The sequence below is a fragment of the Lagenorhynchus albirostris genome, chromosome 6 (assembly GCF_949774975.1).
Source record: "Lagenorhynchus albirostris chromosome 6, mLagAlb1.1, whole genome shotgun sequence".
Lineage (NCBI taxonomy): Eukaryota > Metazoa > Chordata > Mammalia > Artiodactyla > Delphinidae > Lagenorhynchus > Lagenorhynchus albirostris.
In genome coordinates, this window is record NC_083100.1 from 15,083,556 (window position 1) to 15,107,394 (window position 23,839).

A 23,839-nucleotide genomic window follows, 5' to 3' on the forward strand; every position below is an offset into this window, starting at 1 on the left:
AAATTCCCTTCTCAGTTTCTCACATGCATGAGTAAATCCACACAGACTAAACCCCTTGGGCCTTAGGTTCTGCTTAGAAGTTTTTTTGTTTTTTTTTTTGTTTGTTTTTTGTTTTTTTTAAGAAAACAAATATTCCGTTAAAACGACATAGTGTACTCTGCATATTTTTAGGACAATTAGAGTTTAGAATTCCCTCTTCCTCCACCCATGGTAAAAAGTTTCTTCCTTAACTATTTCCTCCCCAAGAATGACATTAAGCTGGGATAAATTGAAGAGCTTCCTTGTCTTTTAAAATAATCTTCTCATCTTACACTGTCAAAGTACCAACTGGTGGATCGAGATGTTTGATATGGGAAGCATCCAGGCTCCCCTGTACCTTTGCCAGATAAGTCCTTTAGGGAGACAGTTATTTGTGAACCTAAGGGAAACATTTACTTCAGACAGGAAAACCAAACACACAGGAAGTGGAGAAACATAAACGTCAGGCCACTGTCTACCATCTGCTTAATTCAAAGTGGGTCACCGGTTTGGGTAATTTTTCTTTAGCGTTTCCAACTGTGCAAATAAAATCTTAAAGGAGACAGGCTGGCTGTGCTCAGAGCTATAGCAAGACCAGGGGGAGGAACCTAGACAGTCAGTCTTCATGTGGAGGTGACGGTGAGAGGAGAGAGGGCCAGCCCTAACTCATGGCCTGTGTGCGTAGGTACGTTCGTAAGCTTGTGTGTACACAAAAATCTCCCTCCCCCTTATGTATATGTGTATACGAATGAATATACAACATCTACATACAGCAGTTCCCTGCCCATGAGTCTGTGCCACTGTGACCACGTGTGGATAATATTTGTCCAGGCAACATGTAAATCAAAGGTTTTCTTGCAACCAGATTTGGAAGAACATCTTCACAACAGTTGTCATGTCACTGCATGTTCACCCCACGGCCACCAAATTTAAAAACAGAAGTGGACGTAAGACCTAAGTACAGCTTATTTTTTATTCATTGCAAAGCATATCAAAGGAAGGAAGAACCTAGCCCTGCTCACTTTACGATTTAGGCAGAAATAAGATACGCCTTCATGGGAGTCTGACTTGGAAGATGATCCAGATTCAGAGATGTCTTGGAAAAATGCATCTGGGATGTCTTCGAAATTAGGAGTTATATCGACGGATCAAAGAAAACGCATAACTTCCGTTTATTTATGTGTTTATTTAAATTAAAAAATACTGTGAAAATTACAAACTGTTAAATACAGAAGACAATTTTGTACAACTTAATAGAATAAGAAGGAAGTATATACATCACTTTTTAATAGGCGCAGATAGACTTGCACCAAACTTCAGGATTAAGCAATGGAAAATGTGACAACGCACATGTCCATCGCAGTAAAGTTTCAGAATTCAAGTGATTCCAGGCAAGGGGCCAAACTTAACTTGGCTTCTTTCACCTTAAACAGCCCCCTTTGGAGTAAATCCACACTCTGAATTTTAAAGTGAACGGAGGACCTTTTTTCCCCCAAACATAAATTTCCTCTAGCACTGTGTTAAGGCGAACTGATAAACTAGCTCCTACACTGTTAACCCTTCCATGGGAACAGTAGTTATTGCTGTCTCCAATCCAGGGAGAGCGTATTAAAAAAAAAAAAATAGTTTTTGTTTTTACTAGAATTAAATTTGACCTTTTGGTGTGTTTCTCTTCTGCCTTGTCTTCAAGGGCCTAAAGCGTCTGCTGCAAAGCGACTGACCACAGGAATACAGGGAAACATTACCAAGCATTCCTGAGCATTTTCTCTTAGATGTCTCATTCCCTTAACTGGAGCGTTAATAGTCCACTCCCCAGACAGCCTGCAGAGTGAAATGTGGTATCTGCCTCTTTGATTCACTGCTGGGAAAGTGACAGCAGGGATTGGTTAGTGATTCACCCTGGATTTCCCAGCTACATGTGTTCTCCGTCTCCAACTGCCCCTTTAAGCAGATCCTTTTTCAGACTAATTGGCCAAGGGGGAAATATTTTGTCCAAACTTCCTCACACCAGGCCATGTAGGATTCATCGCAGAGTCTTAAAACCTAAAGACATCCTCCCAGCCCTCTGGGGATCTAGATCATCAGGAATCTCAGGAAGGCAGTAAGCCTCTGGATGACATGCCCAGGACCACACAGCAAATCAGATTCGGGGCTCAGTATTAAGAAACAGAGAACTTGGACCCCAGCTCTGCACAGTCTCACCGGAGTATGCCCTTCTAAGTCTCAGCTACGTGAAGAAATGCCATGCTGTGGAGGCCCACATTATATCCTCTCCCAGCTCAGAAAACTGGGCTGGGAAAAAAAAAAAAGCAGCAGCGGAGCTAACGGTTTGGGTTTGTTCAACCTCACCATCACCCCTTCTGGAAAGATTGGGAAGCTTCCCTGCATGGCCGTTCGGAGTGCAGGTTAGATTCTGGGGAAGCCCTTCCAAGCAAAAAAGATGTCATGTCAGCATGTGATGCCGGATGGTCCCAGATCAGAGTTCAAAGCCACAGGTTAGACAAAGGGTCAAAATAGCAGATTCATTTTATAATCCCAGCCAACGTTAACAGGTTTAAAAATTGCCTATTTTTTCCTTACAGAATGCAAATGGACCAGATTCAGATCTCCAGCTCCCTCCCATCAAAAGTCCTCCGTCAAATATCCCCCCTCTAACCCAAAAGACCTCTAAAAGAAGCTCTGTAACCCCAGGGGGAACTAAAGCCACAGGTTCGCATTAGAGGTACTTACAGCCAATCAGATGTAGAAGAACAAAGCTCTAGGCAAATTGTCAAATGGAAACTAGTCCCTCAGGATGCCCTAGGCATTTGGCAGCCCTGGGAGTGGGCAGATGTTGCAGGTGTTACCCAGGGCATCCCGTGAGGAGACAACCGCAAGCACATCGACCTGCTGAATTCTGCACAGGAACCCCGACCCCCAGATCCCAAGGAAAGGTACACACTGCACATCTTCAGGGCTGTTTCAGCGGCACGTCCACACCACAGGCGCGTCGTGGACTGCGGGCTGCTGCTGGCTCCGCCTGAGACTTGTCCCCCACCCCCCACCCCCATTCAGGGGCTTGCCGAGGGTCTCCTGAAAGCGGCAGTTGCCCTGCAAAGGTGAAACCAGACGCAAAAAGTGCCCTTCCTCGCTCTAAGGGTGCTGGCTGATGGGGCCTCCTCCAGAGGTCCTGGGGGTGCTAGGAGTTCTGGTGGATGTTCTCCGAGGAGCCTTCGCTGCTTTCGTTGAGGGGCGTCTCCGAAGTCTCCTCCAGCTCGTCGTCCGCCGCCTCCTCCTGGATGGTGAGGTGCACGTCGGGCGAGGAGGACTCGGAACTCACGCTGTCTCCTTCCACGGAGCAGAGGGTGCAGGACAGGGCGGGCGCCACGCTCTCCTGCAGCACGTTCAGCACCATGGGCACCTGCACCGACCTCAGGCCGGACGTGGTGGGCAGCGGCTTCATGGCCTCCCCCCAGAGCCTCTCTTCGTCTTTGTACAGCAGCAGGAGGCTGGATTTCTTCTCCCGCCTCTTGGATTTCACGTAGCCCAGCATGATTCCAATCAAGAAAATGCCGTAGAAGGACATGACCACCAGAACGTAGAAGTATTCGTTGCCGTTGCCGCTGCCGCTGCCCGGCACATGGGACTCGAGGGCGCCGCTGGGGGCTGCGGTGCTAGCATGCGTGCTGTTCAGAGGCTCCATCTTCAGCATTGAAGCTCTGCTCACACAGCCAGGGTCTGGGGAGAAACGTGCAGGTTAGAACTCTCCCACGGGGCGGCCACAGTACAGGGAGGAAGGAGGGCGAGCACGAGATTTGTGGAACTGCAATATCAAAAAAGCGTAAAGCTGCGTGGAGAAATAGCTGCAAGAGGTCCCACCAAACAGTTAACAGGGGTCAGCTGTGAGGAGCTGGCGTGCATGGGGACACGGGGAGGTGGGAGGGAATGAGAGGAAGACTTTTATTTTTCGTGTATACATGTCCATCATATTTTTATTTCATAAAGGGAGCATGTACAAAGCTTCGCTTTTATCATTTTAAAAGAAAAACAATCAGTGTAAGACAAGGGTGCATAGAGAAAAGAAATAACATCTTAATCACGGGGAAACTTTTTGAACTGATTGAGCAGAAAAAAAAGTTTGCATTTTGCTTTCAAACGTAAAACTATTTTTAATTCAGGACAAAATTTCCTTAGGAAAAAAAGAAAGGAAAAGAAAACTGCATCTACAAATTGCTAGAAATATCCTTTCGTTATGTTTCCGAAGCAAAGCAGCGTTGCTAACTTACCAAGGGCTGGCAAATTTGTCCCAAGTCCTGAATTCCTAGATCGTCAAGTCCAAGAGACTTCTTGCTCCGTGTGCGGCTCGGCGCTCTGACAGTTCCGCTGCCGCCCTTGGGATATACAGTCAAGAAATACATCGTCACGTGTTCAGGGAGGAAAATTTACAACAGAGGTTGGTCGTGGCAGAGTGAACAGTGAACTCACAGCACGGCAGTTCAACTCACTGAACTTTGCAGCTGTGAACAGAAAAAGACTGGGAAGCAGAAACAGCTTCCCACCCTGCCAGCACCCAGCCAAAGTTTTCAGGTGGCCATGAAAAAGGAGAAAACAATGTGCCCAGCTGGAACTGTTCCCCCAAAGTCCACTCTCATTGAAAATTAGATCACGCTTCATCTCCCTCTTGGGGAATAACCATGATGTCTCTCAAGGTTTTCAGAGACAGACAAATACCATAATCTAGATAAAAGATAGTCCCAAGCAAGCGCAGGATTTACTGTCAGGGAACCACGGCTTAAGTTTCAGCTCTTCCGCTGACTATGCAAATGTAATAAGTCCTCACTGAACCTTTCCTTACCTCAGGTTCCTGATCTGTGCAACTGCTGGACGTAGGGGGCTTCAAAATGTAGAATTATATGAACTGTGCGAGCTTTTGAGTCCCTGGCAGCTTAATCATTCTAAGATTTAAGGCTGGCGAGTGTGGGTTAGCCCTTTAAAAACACAGAGAGATTCTACCTGTCTTCTGCATCATAATCTCCTAACGCTCATAAATCTATTTTGTTAACAATAATAGATATATATCTTCCAGATGCTTTCCAATAGTCTGTGTGAAGTGGAAACAGGTTACAGCGCAAGATACTGTAGGCAAATTTTTCTCCAGTTCTACGACGCATAACTGCTCCTCCGGGGCATCACACAGAGACATTCACACATCTCTTTGCTGTCAGGGGAGGAGCAGGGATTCTTCTGGTGAAGCAACTGAGCACAGTTCAAGCTTTTAAAACCTAGCAGACCCTGTGTTAAAATGGTCACAGAGATCAAAATTGGTGAAGGGAGGGCTCCACTGGTGGCGCAGTGGTTGAGAGTCCGCCTGCCGATGCAGGGGACGTGGGTTAGTGCCCCGGTCCGGGAAGATCCCACGTGCCGCGGAGCGGCTGGGCCTGTGAGCCATGGCCGCTGAGCCTGCGCGTCCGGAGCCTGCACTCCGCAACGGGAAAGGCCACAACAGTGAGAGGTCCGCGTACCGCAAAAAAAAAAAAAAAAAAAAAAAAAAAATGGCGAAGGGATTGAAGACTTTGGTGTCAGTCCATCTGCTGCCCGGGATGCTTATTCTGAGAAGCTTTCATCCTAAATTGAAGTAAAGCAGGAAGAATGCTCTGCCCCCAGTTGCCTGTGGCCTGTGAATTGCAGCCAGACTCTCTTGGGGAATCTACTCTAGGGAAGACATCTCTTGTGGTCCTGCTGTTGTTAAATTGAAGCTGAAGGGAAACATGGTACCATTCCTCTGCTCCATCAGGCACATATACAGCCCAAGCATGGGGACTTCCACTGCTGCTACATGAACCCACTGGGGTAGCGCCTGGCTCTAATTCTATTTGGACACCTGTGGAAAAAGCAGTATGAGGAGTGCACGTTGCGGTTTTCCCCACTGGTCTACTCACCTTGTGGTTTGGGCGGTGCTGGCCCATAAGTCCCCAGCTGGCTATCAGGTATCGACAGCTGACCATTCCAACTCCAAGATCATCCATACACTGGAACTTTGCTCACACCAGTAAAGACATCCCCAGAGTTACATCTACTTAAAAAGCTCCACAGCTACTTTGGTCAAGGTAGACATGGCCTTTTCAACCTGTACTTATTGTAAGTACCTGAAGGCTTTCTTCTTCAGCTATGCCTACCGTGGTTTGCCAGGGACACCAGAACAAGAGAGACCCATGAGAGTAATGCCTGTTGATCGTGTAGTGTTGATTATGTACCCTGGGATGTATGAGATTAAAAATCACCCAGGGATGGTCAAACATTGCAATTTGGAAGCTTTGACGAGGCAGAGAGGAGGTGGGAAAGGGGTTACCAGACTTAAGGAACAAGGAAGTACAAAGCCTGGTGCCAAGGAGCCAAACAGAGGCTGAAGTTTCAAACAAGATAAATCTTCAAAACCAAGCCAACAGTCCCAAGACGGTAAAAGCAAGAAAAGACATGGATGAATCTAGAATGGCATCCAAAGGATAAAGCAATACAGGGACATAGGAAGGACACAATCCACTGCAGGTGTCACGGAGGGAACAGCCCAAGTGAAACTCTGCTGGAGGCCTGCTTGGTGTCCCTGCTGCCTCTGGGACCTCGTGCTGACTCCTACATATGTTTCTCTTACAGTTAAGTGAAATGATGCAAGTTAAGCACTTAGCACCGTATCTGGAAGAATGTGTATGCTCCGTCTATGCTATTTGTTGTCATTGTTGACAGTGTCCTGTTGTTACCAAGGGCTTCAGTTTGCTTCCTGATTGGACATGTGCCTGTCTTCATATTTTTCATTGTTGCTCTTTTCTCTCCCACCAAGGACGGAATTTAAGATGTAAGGCTTGCAGCCTCACAACACGAAGCTCAGTCTTCTCTCCAGCCCTCACTCATAAAAATATTATGAGAATTATGGCAGTGAATAATGACATAAATAGTCAGGGAGGAAAGAAAAGCATCTAGAAAGTGCACTCTATCAGGGCAAGGATGGGGACACACAAGAATTATTGATTACATCTACTTTATACCATAGTATCAAGAGACAGCAATGTTAAAGAAATAAATCCTTTCTACAAATATTTTCTCCTAGTCTGTGGCTTCCCATTTTCTTAGCAGTGTCTTTTTGAAGAGCAAACATTTCTTGATACTGATAAGTCCAACTTATCAAAATTTTTCTGATTTGTGTTTTTTGTATCCTAAAAAAATATTGTATAAACCAAGGTCACAAAGATTTTCTCCCTGAAGCTTTATAGCTTTAGCTCTTACATTTAGGTTCACAATCCATTTCAAGTTAATTTTTGTATATAATGCAAGGTATGCGTCAAGGTTTATTTTCTTTTTTTATATGGGTGTCCAATTGCTCCAGCACCATTGGTTGAAAAGACTACCCTTTTTCCCATTGAATTATCTTGGGACCTTGTCAAAAATCAGTTAACCATTTAATTGGTCCATTTCTGAACTCTTTAATCTGTTCTGTGGATCTATCTATCTATCCTTGCATCAGTGTCATGCTCCTTTGATAAGTTCATTTTGAACTGGGGTTTTTCATGAGTCTAAAATATGCTGCGGTCCATCCCCAGCTAAGTGTCTATTGTGAACCAGGCATTGGGAGAGGCTTTGCTTACTTCAACCCTGTGTGGTAAGTATCACCATAACTATTCCATAAATAAGGAAACTGAAGGTTAGAGAGACTAAGTAAATTGCTCAAGACCACCTCATTAGTAGTAGAGTTAGGATTTGACCACAGGTCTGTATAATTCCAGAACCCATTCTCTTTCCACTACCCTTTGCCTCACTCAGTGGGAACCAGGAAAGGAACTGAGAAAGAGTAGAAGATAAAAGATGATGGGGCTTCCCTGGTGGCGCAGTGGTTGGGAATCCACCTGCCGATGCAGGGGACATGGGTTCGTGCCCCGGTCCGGGAAGATCCCACATGCCGTGGAGCGGCTGGGCCCGTGAGCCATGGCTGCTGAGCCTGCGCGTCCGGAGCCTGTGCTCCGCAACGGGAGAGGCCACAACAGTGAAAGGCCTGCGTACCGCCAAAAAAAAAAAAATAGCATGGATTTGGAAGAAACACTTTATCACTGCATGTTTGCATTTATGTTTGAGTATCTGACCATCTAGGGATTCACTTTTTTAAAAGTTTTATGAAGACTCAAAAGAAGTTTAAAAAATATTCATCTTTTTTTTTTTTAATTTTAATTTTTTTTTTTTTTTTGCCGCTCCGCGGCATGTGGGATCTTCCCGGACGGGGGCACGAACCCGTGTCCTCTGCAACAGCAGGCGGACTCTCAACCACTGCACCACCAGGGAAGCCCCATGCTATCTTAATTGTTGGAGGCTACACCAACCTTAATATATTCTGGAAGTTATCAGTGAGCTAGTAATAACTTTATCCTATATCCATATTTTCTATAATGAAACAATTTCCCTTTTGCTTATATATACAAATGATTTCTAGTCTTGTTTTGATTTTTTTCCCCAACTTTATCGTGACACACAACTTTCTCCAGAGCTTTAAGTTTTTAAATTTCCTGGTAACGTCATTTTCACCCGACGACCCAAGGGTCCCTGACCACACATCTCTGAAATTATGTTAGCAGCTTCTGTGACTAAACAAACTCCGTGCTGGGATAATAGTGCGGTGGTGAATCTCATCAGATTAAACGTAAATCTGGAGTCCAGAGATCTGACCCAGCTCAGCCCCACCCATGCTACGTGACTGGCTCAGTTGCATAATTTCTCTGTGTTTCAGTTTTAGCCCCCTCAGGCATGTCAAGAGTAGGAAAATTAATTGTCTCAAGATACTCAAAAATGTCCCATAATCCATGAGGCCATCCCTGTCCTGAGGAGACAGTAAGGAACAGAACAGAACAAGATGTGGGATAACCAGGCTGCAGAGCTGGTAGAGTGTTAAAAAATGAAACCCTCAATGCCCACCCTAATTTTGTTTTTCCCAGAAACCCTTTCTGAAAAACTGTCTGGGAACTCTTGCAGTGGTCATTCCTCCTAATGCCCTGAGTCACCCTCCCTAGACACATACATTTTAGCATTTCTATCACTTGGAATAAAACAGGACTGGGTATCTTATAGTGTTTAAGAAGACCTCCAGTCCCTCCTATAATACCAGCTATGTCTCAGGGGGACGTGGCTGCAGGCAGATCCTACTTGGACATCACCCAAAAGAGATTAGGATGAAAGAACGCAGAATGCCTGAAATTAAAGAGATCCCTTCCTGGTAAGTTTGCCATTAACTTGCCTTTGCTATTTATTATTCAGACTATTTTTCACCTGGTATTTATTTAACAAATACTTGCGTAGTGCCTAAAATGTCTCGGAAACTGCTCTAAGCACTTTACAAATTTTATCTTATTTAATCGTCCTAAACTTTCTAGGAGACAGGCTTTATTATCGTCCATTTTATACAGATCAGGAAACTGAGGCACAGAGTGGATAGAGTAGGCTGCCCAACATCGCACAGCTAGTACATGTCAGAGCTGGCATCGGAAGCCAGGGCTGAGACTTTGAACCCAGAGTCTTTGGTTCTAACACCTATACCATGCGGTCTCTTCTAGTTATTGAGTTTTTGCACTATGCAACGGAACTGTAGTAGGTGAGAGAAAAGAGAGAGACAGACAGACAGAGAGTCTAAGTGTTCCCTACAGCCTACAACCTGCTGGACACAGAGGAGTGGGCTCATTTCCACACCTGGGAAAACCAGAAGGGGACTATGGCCCCAGCTCTGGAGAGAGGTTCCTGAGTTAGGGAAGCCCACGCCTCCAGAGTTTGTCAGGAAAAAGATATGGGAGTGTTTCGGATAGGCCAGATGTGTGCCACACAGAAGGGAGCACACAGACCTGGGATACGGCTAGCTCTTGTCCAAGACGACAGTCCAGAGGCTAAGAAAGGAGATGCATTCCCCACAACCAAAGGAAGTGCCTGGAATGGGGTCAGAGGTCATAGCCCTATCCACCAATGGCACCCAGTCTACCCAAGGCCCAAGGGGTAAGGGGGAACATAGAAGGGGGAGGGGATGTAGCAAAAGAAGCTTTAACTTTAAATGAACTTGAGGATTTTTGACCATGATGTGGGAATGAACATTTTAATTACTGAACTGAGGCTGTTTGGGGAAACTAGGGGCAGCCAGGGGATTTTTATTACCTAAGAGAGACCAGAAAAGTTGTGGGATCTGCACCCAGATTTCCATCACAGGGCAGGGGAGGAGCTGGCCCTAGAGAAGGAGTCTGAAGAAGCTGTGGGACTCAACATAAAGGCTTCCTTTATGATGACACCCCGCAAGTCCTGCTTGTTTATCACAAGAATATGTGTGCAAAATGCTTGGATCTGTGCCTAGAACTAGCAAGAGTTCATTTATCATAAATATTAAAGAACATTAGAAAAATGCAGAAAGACAATACTTGGGGCACTCCATGGCATTATCCATCTTAAATTTAAGTTGAAGAACCATAAGTGGTTGTTCACTATTTTATTCCCGGCACCTAGAAGGGTACTTGGCCCACAGTAGACCTTCTAGAAATATTTGTTGAATGAATAACAGAAAGAAGGTGCTAAGTACTCTTCACAGACTTTCTCATTTAATTTTCACAAGAACCCACCCAATAGGGCTACCATGAGCAGAATTTTATAAATGTGGAGACCTATTGAAATCTCGCCAGACACGTACTCCATTTCTGGGACACACACTACTCAGTGGCTGTGGGTCACTTCCTCTGACCACAGCTAATAAAGAGGTCAGGACCAGCTTCAGAGCATGATGGAAAAAGTGTGCTAATAAAGGGCTTCAGGGATTTCAGCTGAGGAGGGCAAAGCTGACTCTCTTTAAAAGAAAGGTTTTGAAGCCCTTAAAAGATTTTCTTACACCTTCCAAGTACCAGATTATCAGATGATACCACAGAATCCAATAAAAACTGAGAGATGGACTCTAGTTAATAATACAGTACTGTATACTTAAAAGTGGTTGAGAGTAGATCTTAAGCATTTTCACCACACACGCACAAAGTTAACTATGTTACCTGTGCGAGGTGATAGATGTGTTAATTACCTTGCTCTTGGAAATCATTCAAATTATATGTGTATCAAAGTATCACCTTGTACACTTTAAATGTATACAATTATATTTGTCAATTATTCCTCAGTAAAGTTTAAAAATTAAAATTAAGAGATGAAGCTGGAGTCCAAAGCACCGGGCAGCCCAAGGCCAACAGGCCATGAAGAGCCCCAGCCATGGCTGTACAAGCAGTCAGGGTCCACCCTGCTCATGAAGGAAGGCTCACCCAGCAATGTCAGGCAGGCAGGCTTTGCCTATCTGGTCACAGCTGGAACCCAAAGATACCAAAGCCAGCTCTTCACACACGGTAGCAATTGGAAAGAGTGGCACACGGCTTCCCACAAGCGACCCAGGAGAAAGAAGACCTGGACGCTGGATGGCTGAGAGAGAAGCATTCCTTCTGAGCTCAAAAAAGACTTCACTCCTGCCCATAAGCAGGAAGCAGTGTCCGAAAAGATTATCCCTGCTGAATAGTGAGCATAAGGATAGGAGAATGTAGCCCCAGCCTGCCAGGGGAGTCCTGGGGAGTGAGGAAGTCACATGATAAATTGGGTAGACTCAGAGCTAGATGTCTCAGATTAATATTCCCAGAAATTTCAGCCAAACCCATGTCATGGTCCTGGCCCCATGCTCCGCTACGCATAACCTCGATTCATGATATATTCACTTGGCCTATAACTGTTCATTTATTCATTCACTGATTCGTTTAGTCAAATAAATACATATGGCCTGCAACCTTAACTAATACATATTTCATAAAATTAAAGGATCAAAACAACAACAAAAAAGTGATTGATTGCAAAGAAATAAGTCAAAATAAAAATTAGTGATGCACAACAGCGGCTGGCGTTGGGGCTTTGTCAGGTCCTAAGTTCCCTGGCTGAATAATGCTGGCTTCCTCTTTGAACAAGACCGAACATTTGTCTACAATGAATCACACTCCAGCTCCCAGCAGCGCAGACGCAGGGCTGGGATCTCAGAGTGCTGGATCACCATGGCGCTCCTTAGACTCCAGCGATTGCCTAGCGTGAGAGCAGTAGGGCTCATTAGCCCTGCTACGACAGTATGACTAGCAACACAAGCCCAACCTCCAGAAGGCCAGGCCCTTGAGGCAAGTCTCCTGGGAAAGGAACTCTTCTTTTTTTTCTATAAGAAAAAAATATCTGAGGATCATTTGAAACTGTACTCTATGCCTTCACTTTTATTTCTGGTGTAAAGAGTCAAGTTTTTCCTCTGGAGTAGCAGGGCAAATTTTAGCTCTTTCATCAGTCTAAGAAAAGGTTGGTTAGATTATCCAAGCCACCTAGGCATACAAAGAAAAATAATAATCACCGTAGCAGCAAAGAATGGGTAGAAGAGCAACAAAGTGTTTAGAAACACAGATTCCAGAATTAGATGCCTGCACTTGAGTCCCACTTTCTGCTACTCACCAGCTGTGTGGCCCTAGGCAATTTATTTAACCCATCTGTGCCTTGACTAAGGTTGTAAGAACTAAATTAGATCATGTATAAGCACGTTGCACGTTGTCTGGCACCTACTAAGCACTCCATAACTTAGCTATTACTATTAGTCCTGACCAGGGCAGGGCAATGTGCCTAACATTTTTAATTGAGATATCATTTGCACACCATAACATTCACCATTTTAAAGTGTACAATTCAGTGGTTTTTAACTTATTCATAATGTTCTGCAACCATCACCACGATCTAATCCCAGAACATTTTCATCCTTCCAAAAACAAACCCTACACCCAATACCAGTCACCTCATTCCCACTCCCCACAACCACCAGTCGTCTTTCTGTCTCTATGAATTTGCCTATTCTGAACATTTCCTAGAAATAGAATCACACAATATGTGGTTCTTTGTGACTGACTTCTTTCACTCGGCATAATGTCTTCAAGGTTCATCCATGTCATAACATGTATCAGTACTTCCTTCTTTTTACGGCTGAATAATATTCCATTGTATGGACATACCACATTTTGTTTATGCGTTCATGGATATTTGGGTGGTTTCCACTTTATGTCTATTGTGAATAATGTTGCTCTAAATATTTATGTATAGGTTTTTGTTTGAACATATGTTTTCAGTTCTTTGGGGTATATACCTAGGAGTGGAATTGCTGGATCATATAGGAATTCTAAGTTCAATTTTTCAAAGTACCGCCAAACTGTTCTCCACAGAGGCTACACAACTTTACCTTCCTAACAACAATTTTTGAGGGTTCCAGTTGATTTACAGCCTCATCAACACTTGTTATTTTTCTGTATTTGATTATAACTATCCTAGTGGTTATGAAGTAGTTTCTCATTGTGGTTTTGATATGCATTTTCCTAATGACTAGAGATATTTAGCATCTTTTTATATGCTTATTGGCCATTTATGTATCTTCTTTGAGAAATGTCCATTCAAGTCTTTTGCCCATTTTTTTTTAATTGGGTTCTTTGTCTTTTTATTGCTGTGTTGTAAGAATGCTTTATACATTCTGGATAATGAAACCTTATCAGATATATGGTTTGCAAACATTTTCTCCCATTCTGTGAGTTGCCTTTTCATATTCTCGTTAGTGCCTTTCATGCACAAAAGTTTTTAATTTTGATGAAGTCCAGTTAATCTCTTTTTCCTTTTGTTGCCTGTGTTTTTGGTATCTTATCTAAGAAATTGCTGTCCTGTCCAAGGTCAAAAAGATTTACACCTGTATTTCCTTCCAAAATTTTATAGTTTTAGCTCTTACATTTAGTTCCTTGATTCATTTTTTATTTAATTTTTGTATATGGTGTATATGGTGTATATGGTGTAATTTTTGTATACCTTCAAACATGAATTTGAAGGTAGAGGTTCAAATTCATGTTTTTGCATTTAAATATCCAGTTGTCCAAACACCATTTGTTGAAAAGACTATTCCTTCCCCCAATGAATGGGCTTGGTACCCTTGTGGAAAATCAATTGACCATAAGTGTATGAGTTTAATTTGGGGCTCTCAATTCCATTCCATTCCACTGATCTTATATATCTAGCCTAATGCCAGTACCATATTGTTTTGAATTCTGTACCTTTTGTAGTAAGATTTGAAATCAGGAAGTGTAAGTCTTCCAATTTTGTTACTCTTTCTTACAATTGTTTTGGCTATTCTGGGTGCCTTGTAGTTTCATATGAATTTTAGAGGATCAGCTTGTCTATGTCTGAAAAAAAAGACAGTTGGAATTGTGATAGTGATTTTATTGAACCCATAGGTCAATTTGGGGAGTATTGCCATCTTAACAATATCAAGTCTTCCAATCTATGAACAGAGGATGACTTTCCATTTATTTAGCTCTTCTTTGATTTCTTACAACACGCTTCACAGTTTTCAGTGAAGAAGCTTTGCACTTCATTTGGTAAATTTATTACTAAATATTTTATTCTTTTTGCTGCTATGGTAAATGGAATTGATTTTTTCATTTTATTTTCAGATTGTTCGTTGCTAGAGTATAGAAATACAATCAATTTTACATATAGTTTTTATATCCTGCACCCATGTTGAATTTGTTTATTAGTTCTAACAAGTTTTTTAGTGAATTTCTTAAATATCTCTCTATATACAATGATGTCATCTGCAGACAGAGATCTCTTTACTTCCTCCTTTTCAATCTGGATGATTTTTATTTCCTTCCCTTGTCTACATGTTTGGGACTTTTTGTTTGTTTACTGAACTCTCTGGATTAACTCTGTACCATCTGTATCCTTTGTCACGTGTGGCCACTGAAGTCTCTACTCAGTTGGTTTAGTGGTTAGCTAGTGACTGGACAGAGGTTTATCTTACTTAAACTCCTAGAACCAATAGATTTCCTATTCTTTACCATAGGGTTCTGTGTGCATGTTGGGGCACACATTCAACACTTAGCAGGCAATTTACAACTCTGCCTTGGCCTTCACTTCCCACTTGCACAGAGCCTCGCAGTCAGCCAGAGGTGAGAGTTTAGGGCCTACTTAAGAGTTTCCTGAGCATGCCCCTCCCCCTATGCGTGTGATTTTCTAGATTCCCAGGAAGAGGTCAGAGCTTTTCAAAGCCCCTGTGAATAGCTCATTCCTCAGTTTTTTTTTTTAAAGTTTTTATTTCTGTTTTTTGGAGGGGGGTTTGTAAGTTTATTATTTGCCCCAAACATTATTCACTGCCTGAGGCAGTCACAAAGTTAATCAATTGTCTCTAATGGTTTCAACAAGTTCTGGATAAAAAGCTTTCCTCACTGGATAAGTTCTAAGTTAAGAAACTAAAGACGGCCTTGCAAATAGTGTCTCCCATGAAACAAACAGAAAGGTAAAATAATGACAATTCTCTAGAAATGAGGCTTTGAAGGAGCTCCCATCCCTCTCCGCTCCCTCTGGTGGCTGCCAGACTACTAGATTTCAGTGCGATTTCATTTTCAGGCTGTTAATTTTTTTTAATAGATTTATTTTTTTGGATATAGACCATTTTTAAAGTCTTAATTGAATTTGTTACAACACTGTTTCTGTTTTATGTTTTGGTTTTTTGGCCCCGAGGCATGTGGGATCCTAGCTCCCCAACCAGGGATCGAACCCACACCCCCTTTATTGGAAGTCTTAACCACGGGACCACCAGGGAAGTCCCTAGGCTGTCAATTTTTAAGGCTACTGTACAACTGAAGAAGAAGATGGGAATAAGGCAACTTAAAACACCATAAAGCTTGCTGTTCGTACTGAGATTCAGCCATCTTTCTTGACCATACACTTCCCAGATTGCTGCAAGACTTTGGCTAGTTTCCAGAGTTCTGAAAAAGTCAATTCTGACCACAGTGCCAGATTTCTTGTGGCTTTTGTGGAGGAGAGAATTTTCAGAGGCCCTTACTCTGCAATTTTCAATACATCTCTTCTGCCTAGCATTATGTATGCAGTATAGCATTGTGGTCAGAGCTTGGGATCTGCCAGCCAGACTGCCTGGGTTCAGATCTCATCTCTACCAGTTGCTAGCTGTGTCACCTTGCTAGGTCAAGTTCCTCAAATTCTCTGTTGAGAACTACCTCAATTTCCTTCTCCAGGAAGTAGAGATATAAGAATAGTATCTACTGCATAGGATTGTCATAAGGGATTAAGAGTTAACACGTGAAGAAAATCTAGTACAGTGCCTAGCATGTAGTAACTACTTAATAAATATCAGTATTATTGACACTGCTGTTATTATTATCTCATTCCTCAACGCACTGCTAGGGGAAGTGCTGTCACTCTATCCTTTGACAAATGAAGAAAGGGGAGCAGAAAGAGGTTAAGGAGCTTGCCAGGGGTCATGTAGCTAGTAGTCCCCACTGTGCTGCTACAAACCAAGGTGCACGGTGATCCCCAAGTTTATGTCTTCATATGCCACTGACCAGCCATAAAAGGAGTCAGGGTCTGGTGGCAAATATAATGAAGACTGAGCTCCACAGCTGTGAACACTATGATGCCCCAAGGCTGGAGGCTCCCATTGCACCTTTCTTTTCTCAGTACAGAGGGTCCCCAAGCCATAAAAGTTCAACTATAATTTTTCAGCTTTACAATGGTGTGAAAGTAATATACATCCAGTAGGAACCAGACTTTAAATTCTGAATTTTGATCTGTTTCCCGGGGCTAGCAAATATATGGTAAGATACTCTCTCCTGAGGCTGGGCAGTGGCAGCTAGCCACAGTTCCCAGTCAGCCAAGCAAGCATGAGAGGTAAAAAGGAATACCTCCTTAGCTCCTAACCCATCAGGGACCCAAATGCCCTTAGAGCATGGGCAGCTAGAAAACCTAGTGGGAATGGTCCAGGGGTCCTGCTGGGGCTGGCAAGGGCTGGGATGCTTCTGATATTCAGTCACCCGCAAGGAGTGTGGCCCAGTCCAGCAAGAAATGAAAAAGAAAAAACAGTTGGGAGGATATTGCTCTACTCCTGGGAAGGGGACTTCAGCGGCATCAGTGAGAAGACAAAGGAGGAGCTGGACGTGAATGATTTGATGGGGTCGTGCCCCAGACAGATCAAACTGTGCTTTGCTTTTTTTTCTTCTTCTGAAATCATCTTCAGGGCACCGATGCTCACTTCCTTCCCACCACTTGTTCCGTTCAATCCCCTCAAGTGGGCAAGTGTAGCTATGAGAGCATCACCTTCAGGGCATGGAAGGTAAGCACGCTGAAAGATGAGAGAGGACTAATGCATCCTAAACCTCTAAGTGTTTAGGCTTAGAGAAGATGGGCAGACCTTGGGAAACTGAGACCTCGGGAAACTAAGGGACAAGTGTCTGGATACCTGGCCTCCAGGGCACCCTCTCCTGCACTGGAACCACGGGCAACATCTTAGGAGGACCAAGCCCCTGTGAAGAGCAGCGAAGAACATCCTGCCACGTTAGGGCTAACTTGAGGAACTTGAGGGGCACTGAGGGTGACCCCACACCATAACAGCTCAGACACAGGCTGCCCTTTGCTTGAGGTGGAACACCGCTCTGCCATGCTTCCAGACCTCACTGGTACCTTGCAGGCCATCTAATGAGAGGGGTAATTGCCACCCGCACCTCAAAACTTTTTTCCAAATCACTCAGAGAGGCTTCGACAAACTACCCCCCAACCACCACTGTATACATGGAGCTGGGTGGTGTGTAGGTGTAGGAGGAATCACCCATCAGCCTACCTCGAAGCTGGGCTGGGGCACCTAGAGCACAGCAACAGGTGTGGAAAGACGGGAAGGAGGTGAAAGGAAACATGAAAGTTTGCTAAGCTGGGCAAAGACAGAAGTTGGAAGGAGAAGCTCATTTGGAAGAGAAATGAGCTTCCTGTGGGCGCAAGTGCAGGCTGTCTCGTGTTGTGCAGGAAGCTCTCAAATAGCAACATGCCTCTGAGCAACCATTTCCCAGCTCCCCGTACTGTTCACTCTGGACCATGGTCTCCATTCCCACATCGTCACCTGCTCTATACCTTCAAAGCCTAATTCAAGTGCCAGGACCTTGTACCACCCGCATAACCACACCGCCTCTTCCTTTAGCCTGAGACAGCTCCCCTCTCCGCTCTGCAAAGTGCTTTGCTTACGGCTGACTTATGGCTCTGCAGAGGGGCCTCTAACTATTTTGTGAAGCAAAATGTGTCTACCAGGCTACAAACGCCTGACTGTAGGGGTGACATCTTATTCATGCTTGTTTCCCCCGTAGAACCCAGCCCAGGGCCCAATTATACTTACATCATATATTTATTGACCTAATCAATTACTCAGTATTTGACACCTTTCTGGACAAAGAGCTTCCTCACAACATGGCTGGTTGTCAAAACGTTCTTATACCAGCCCCAGACTCCAACTCTGTAGCCTCTGACCATTGCTTTTCCCCCTTGTGACTATCTTAGAATGCTTTCCTTCATCTTCAACATGATAGCCAACAAATATTTAAGTCAACATTCATCCCTTGCCCACCCCCACCAAAGCTCTCTTCCTCTTCTAAACTTACTCATAGTCTGAAAGGGGTCATAAGCTTGACTCAGTAACTAGATACTAGGAAGAAGAAAAAAAAAAAGCAAAAACTGAGTTCAAAGACAGTGAATAACTTGGACTGGTTTGAGGTTTGGATGAGATCCAGCTCCCTGATTCCACGATTCATTCTCAGGGAAGAAAGACACAAGTCCTTGGAATGCTCAGAGGAAACAGTGGATTTCTGTCACCCCCTAAAAGAGCACCCAAGGAAGAACAGTTCTGTAACTGGACACAGCAGTCTGGTGATGCTTTCAGCTCCCCAGCGCTTGAGTGGAGTTTTTCTGCAGACCAATACTACCTTAGTGGAGCCACGGAGACCTAATGGAAGTACATGTTTTACTAGACAGATGGAAGGGACCTTAGAGCTCATCTAATCCAGCCCTTCCCATTTGCAGGCAAGAAGACTGAGGCCCCCAAAAAAGAAATGAATTAAACAGTTCCAGATGTATCTTCAGAAATCTAAATCTCCAACATTACTAACTGGGCTCATGTCCAGCCCCCTGCAATTATAATTTCAGGCAAAAACAGAATGTCTCCTCCTTCACCTGCTCAGTGATACTTCACATCCTCACCAAAGTACAGAAACTCAAGACTAGCATTAAAAAATGCTTTAGGGCTTCCCTGGTGGTGCAGGGGTTAAGAGTCTGCCTGCCGATGCAGGGGACGTGGGTTAGTGCCCCGGTCCGGGAAGATCCCACGTGCCGCGGAGCGGCTGGGCCTGTGAGCCATGGCCGCTGAGCCTGCACATCCAGAGCCTGTGCTCCGCAACGGGAGAGGCTACAGCAGTGAGAGGCCCGCGCACCGCAAAAAAAAAAAAAAAAAAAAAAGCTTTAAATGATGTCTTCAGCTCCATTGAAGCCTACAGGTAATACAAGTTGTTGTGATGTTCAAGTTCTTAGGTTGACATATAGCTTCATGAATGTTAATTATGTTCTTTTAATTTACAACATATCCATACATTATATATTTTAATAAGTATAAAATGTAATATGTTTAAAAGATCATAAAGGAAACACTGTGTGAGTGACTTCTATCAACATTCTTTCCTCCAAGAAAAGGGGAGAGAGGGAGACAGGAGAACATTTACAAGGGTTTTTCCCAGAAAAGAAGGGCATTTTGAGAAGGCTGTTCAAACATTGTTTTTTTATGACCATACAATGTGCAAAATAGACATTACAGACCCCACTCCAGGGGTGAGTATATCTTTCGCAAATATGATTTAGTAGAATGTTTTTATACCTGACAGGTTAATGATGTGTTTTTAAGCCACATCAAAATATCGTGTATCCGTCATGGAGACCAGAACAAAAGGTGTTCTCATAGGTCAGCAATAAGCCAAAGGGCTTTTCCTGCTCTCTTTTGCCAATACAGCATCTCACTGGGGGGACATGAGGGGAGAAATTTAAGAGAAGGACAGATGGAATAAAGTATGGCAGGAAGAAGCTGGAGAAAGAAAGTCTACCGGAAGAAAAAAAAGAAAACACATGGGATACTTCACAGCAGTTAAAACGAATACACTATTCACACATCAACACGTAAATCGCAAAAATATAACACTAGACGTTGAAAGCAAATTGCAGAATGATACATACAATGTATCATCTATCTAAACATTAAAAGCTTGTAAAACAATACTGTAAGTTGTTGGTGGATAAGAACATGACAGTAAAAGTATAAAAACTTGCACAGGAGTGGTGATCACCCAATCAGGCTGGTGGTTACTTCTGGGGAGGAGAAAGGAGAGAGGAAAGAAAGGAACATAGATTATAAAAGAGTATGAAGGTGACTTCAGTTGACCTTGTATGGTTCTGCTTCTTAAGCTGGATGGTAAATACATATGTATCTGCTAAATTAGTATGTCTTTTTGTATGACTGAAATATTCCATAACCAAAAAAACTAAGTCAAAGTATCCCAAAAGAACTGGAACACCTCTCCCACCTTCCTTTGTTTCTCACTATCTATTGATCTATACATGGTACATATTTTACATAATATAACATATATATGTATAATAAGAGTGAGAGAAGAGCACAAATAGGTAAATAAGATGATAGAGGATAATTTGGTAGGTAAGACTGATAGATAAACAGATGATAGATAATAGATGCTGATGACAGATAAATAACAGAGAGATTGATGATGATAAAATAGAGCAATAGATGATTAAAAATTGAGCACTAGAGAGATGGAAGATAGATAAGGTTGGATAGGATTATTTTTATGTGCCAAGTGCTTTTCATGACTATTTTATTTAATACTAACAATGACCTATCTTACAGATGAGAAAACTGAGGCACAGAGAACCTATGCTCACAAAGCTATGGGGTAGCAGATGCCCAAATCCAGCCCAGGTGAACCTGCCCCCAGCACTATGCTGATTTCCTGCTCCATGATGCCACCTGGAATAAAGGGGCCAAGGAGCATTCAAAGGTTCTGGTCCTTCCTTTAGAAATCCAGAGAGAGGGGAGCTTGAGAAATTTTTTTTAAGTAAATAAAAATAAATAATATAAATAAAACAAGCTGCTCTTCAGGCAGACAGGAAAACCATCCCCCAGGATCTACCTATCCACTGTCATCTGATTTCTGCCCACAGCAGAGTGAGGTCTGGCCCTCTTCCTCACTGTCCCATGGAAGACACCCTGTCTCTTCACACACACACAGATAACCGCAGAGAGCATCTTAGTCGTCAACAGTTGTGCATCACCAATCTTCTCTCCTGTTTTAACTTCCATCAGTTGACACTTCTGCACCAAAATATAGATGCTTGTCTGCATTTACAAAACCGAAAGTCCTGTGAACAGTGATGAAGCGAGCTGGGGAGGCCTTTTTGGAGGAAAATCTACTTTCCTGGACCAAAACGAAGGATTAGCTGCATTGCCCCAAAGGCTCAGGATCAAACCCCGTATGGGCAGTGATTCAGTAGGAAACCTCACCATCCTGGTACCTTCACAACTATTTGTCTTTTTAAAAACCAACAGTGACACAAAATAGCTGGAGAAAAAATACATTCTTAGAAAAATTTGATCTGAGACTGAAGTTCAAAACATAATTCTCAAAATTCATATCTGTAGTGGCTTAACAGGCTTATTCTTATTTGAAAATTGTCTGTGTAGGTTGTTTGGGATTAAAACCTTAAAACACATGCCATTTAACCATCTGCTTTGTGTTTTCTCTTAGTATTAAAGTTGTGGTTAAATGATCCACATTTTACATAAAAATATTTGGAAACACGGCCAAGAGTCATTAAGAAAACCATACATTTAGCTCCCCATTTCCTCTGACTAATTTTTAGAACACTTTTGTCTACATCTTTCCTGAAGAACAGTCCTTAATCACACCAAAGACAGATATGTTCATTTCAATAACAGAAGAAATGAAACTCATATTGCCAGACTACAGGTATTAGAGATAATCTAATCGAACAATTTCATTCTGCAGAAAATCTCTGAGGCACAGATAGAGAGTCATTTCGCAGACCTACATGGAAGAAGCTGACTTTGCTCGTGCGCATCCTCCTGCAGGGCTCACCAACGTAAGTATTTGCCCTCAGTAATACTAGGTTAGATAGATGGGACATTTCTACAAGGCTTAAACTGTGTCATTTCCTTAGGCATTTCCCCCTCTTGCTTTGACTAAGGTCGATAATGCCATCAACTTGAGTGTTTATGACTTAAGGAGCCAAAATTGCACGCTTAGTTTGATGATTATGCAACACCCTTTGTTGTTGTTGATTGTGGCAAAGATAACTTGTGCTTTCCCTCCACTGTACAGAGCTTTTCTTGGGAAATGACTGCCAACTCAGGATGATATCTCCGGCACTTCTACACCTGGTAGGGTCAGTTCTCAGCAATGGAGCATGAACGAAAGTGATGAATAGCACATCTCAGCTACTATGGGTAAGAGTCCAGTGTGCCTTACCCCTGAATTACTCCACGGAAAGCAGGATGCCTAAACCCACTGTGGACTCTATGAGTGAGCAATAACTTCTACTGTGGGAAGCCACTGAAAGTTTAGCTTTACAGCAACTTGCCTTATTATTAACACATGGATCAAATGAGAAACATTTCAGAAACGTAAGAATATTGATATATCCCAAGCCAGTAAATTACATGGGGGCCCTGTCTACATGTTCTGCTTCTTGATTAAATGATGAGATTGCAGTTCCCAAGGCTGTACCATCAGAGCCCTCACCTAAGAAACAGCAAAAGATCCAACTCAGATCAGCCCCAGGAAACGCCCTCGGGAACCACTTTGGATGATTCTGCTTAGTCGTTCAAGACACAGCACCCGGAGTGTGTCAGTACAATAGCCCCAGAATGATTTTTACCTCTCCTTAAGAGGAGGAAAGAATGCAGAGGAGATTAAGATACACAAATCATTCTGCTCTTAAATGTCTAGAAGTCCCTTAAGCCCTCTGTTTTACCCCAGGAAATAATGAAAGGCTTAGCTAAAAATGCTCTTTCTTAAAAGGTTCCAAGTTTTTCGTGTCTGGACTTTTCAGTTGGTTCCTTCAACTTCATCAGACAGATCACTATTAAGATCAGAAGGAAAACAAGTCAAAAAGCCATTGAATTCATTTGGAACATAACCCGCTGAGGAAACGGCTACGTAAATACAGCCCTAGCTTAAAGCCCTCTGTTTGCTCAGCTGTGTTTATTTACATTAAATATTGGCCCTAACTAGCTCCAGTATTTACTGCTCACCTGAACTTGGGGTTCTTCGTTGAAGAGAAATCAGATGAATGACTTAAATGCTTATGATGGGCTTATTGGCATCTGAATTCACTTGAACCCCCCCAAAGTTTGTTCCAGGGGTTCCCCAAAAGTTTGGCCTCAGAGACTTGAAGCTTCAGCCAGCCTTGAAGCAAAGACCAGTACTTTTCGAATGTTTTTTTTAGCACTGGAGCCCATATTTCTAGGGAGAGTTTACACAGAACCCAAATAAATGAAATAGGCAAATTCCCAGCTGTTATAATTGAAGCAGGGTTGGGGGTCCCAGAGACCCCCCCCCCACCTTTGGGTTGCAAAGGTACATCTGATTCAATCCCTTTCTGTTACCAAGAAAGAAACTGAGGCCCAGTGACATGCCTATATCCACTCAGCAAGTGAGTGGCTGGGCCAGGACTGCACAGCATCCCCAGACTCCCAGCCCAATGCTCTTTCCAGACAATGGGCTGCTTCTCACACTGCTTCTTCTCCAGGTGTGTTCATGCACTCTCTGTCCACGAATTTTCTTCCTAAGTTGGGAGATTTCTACAGATGCTTGTCTTCTGGTTCTGAGGTCAATTCATGCAGCCA

General features: G+C 43.3%; 1 protein-coding gene across 6 annotated transcripts in view; it reads right to left on the reverse strand.

The window, feature by feature from the left end:
* Positions 1 to 1,180: 1,180 nt before the first annotated feature.
* KCNE4 (potassium voltage-gated channel subfamily E regulatory subunit 4) overlaps positions 1,181 to 23,839 on the reverse strand; it is an 82,476-nt gene continuing 59,817 nt past the window's right edge. For all 6 annotated transcript variants that reach the window (XM_060151978.1, XM_060151977.1, XM_060151979.1 and 3 more), the window contains 2 exons: positions 4,284 to 4,388; positions 1,181 to 3,735 (listed from right to left, as the gene is read on the reverse strand). In XM_060151978.1, coding sequence (XP_060007961.1) covers positions 3,197 to 3,709 — 513 coding nt within the window. In that variant the 5' untranslated portion in view covers positions 3,710 to 3,735; positions 4,284 to 4,388 and the 3' untranslated portion in view covers positions 1,181 to 3,196. The remainder of the gene's footprint in view (positions 3,736 to 4,283; positions 4,389 to 23,839) is intronic.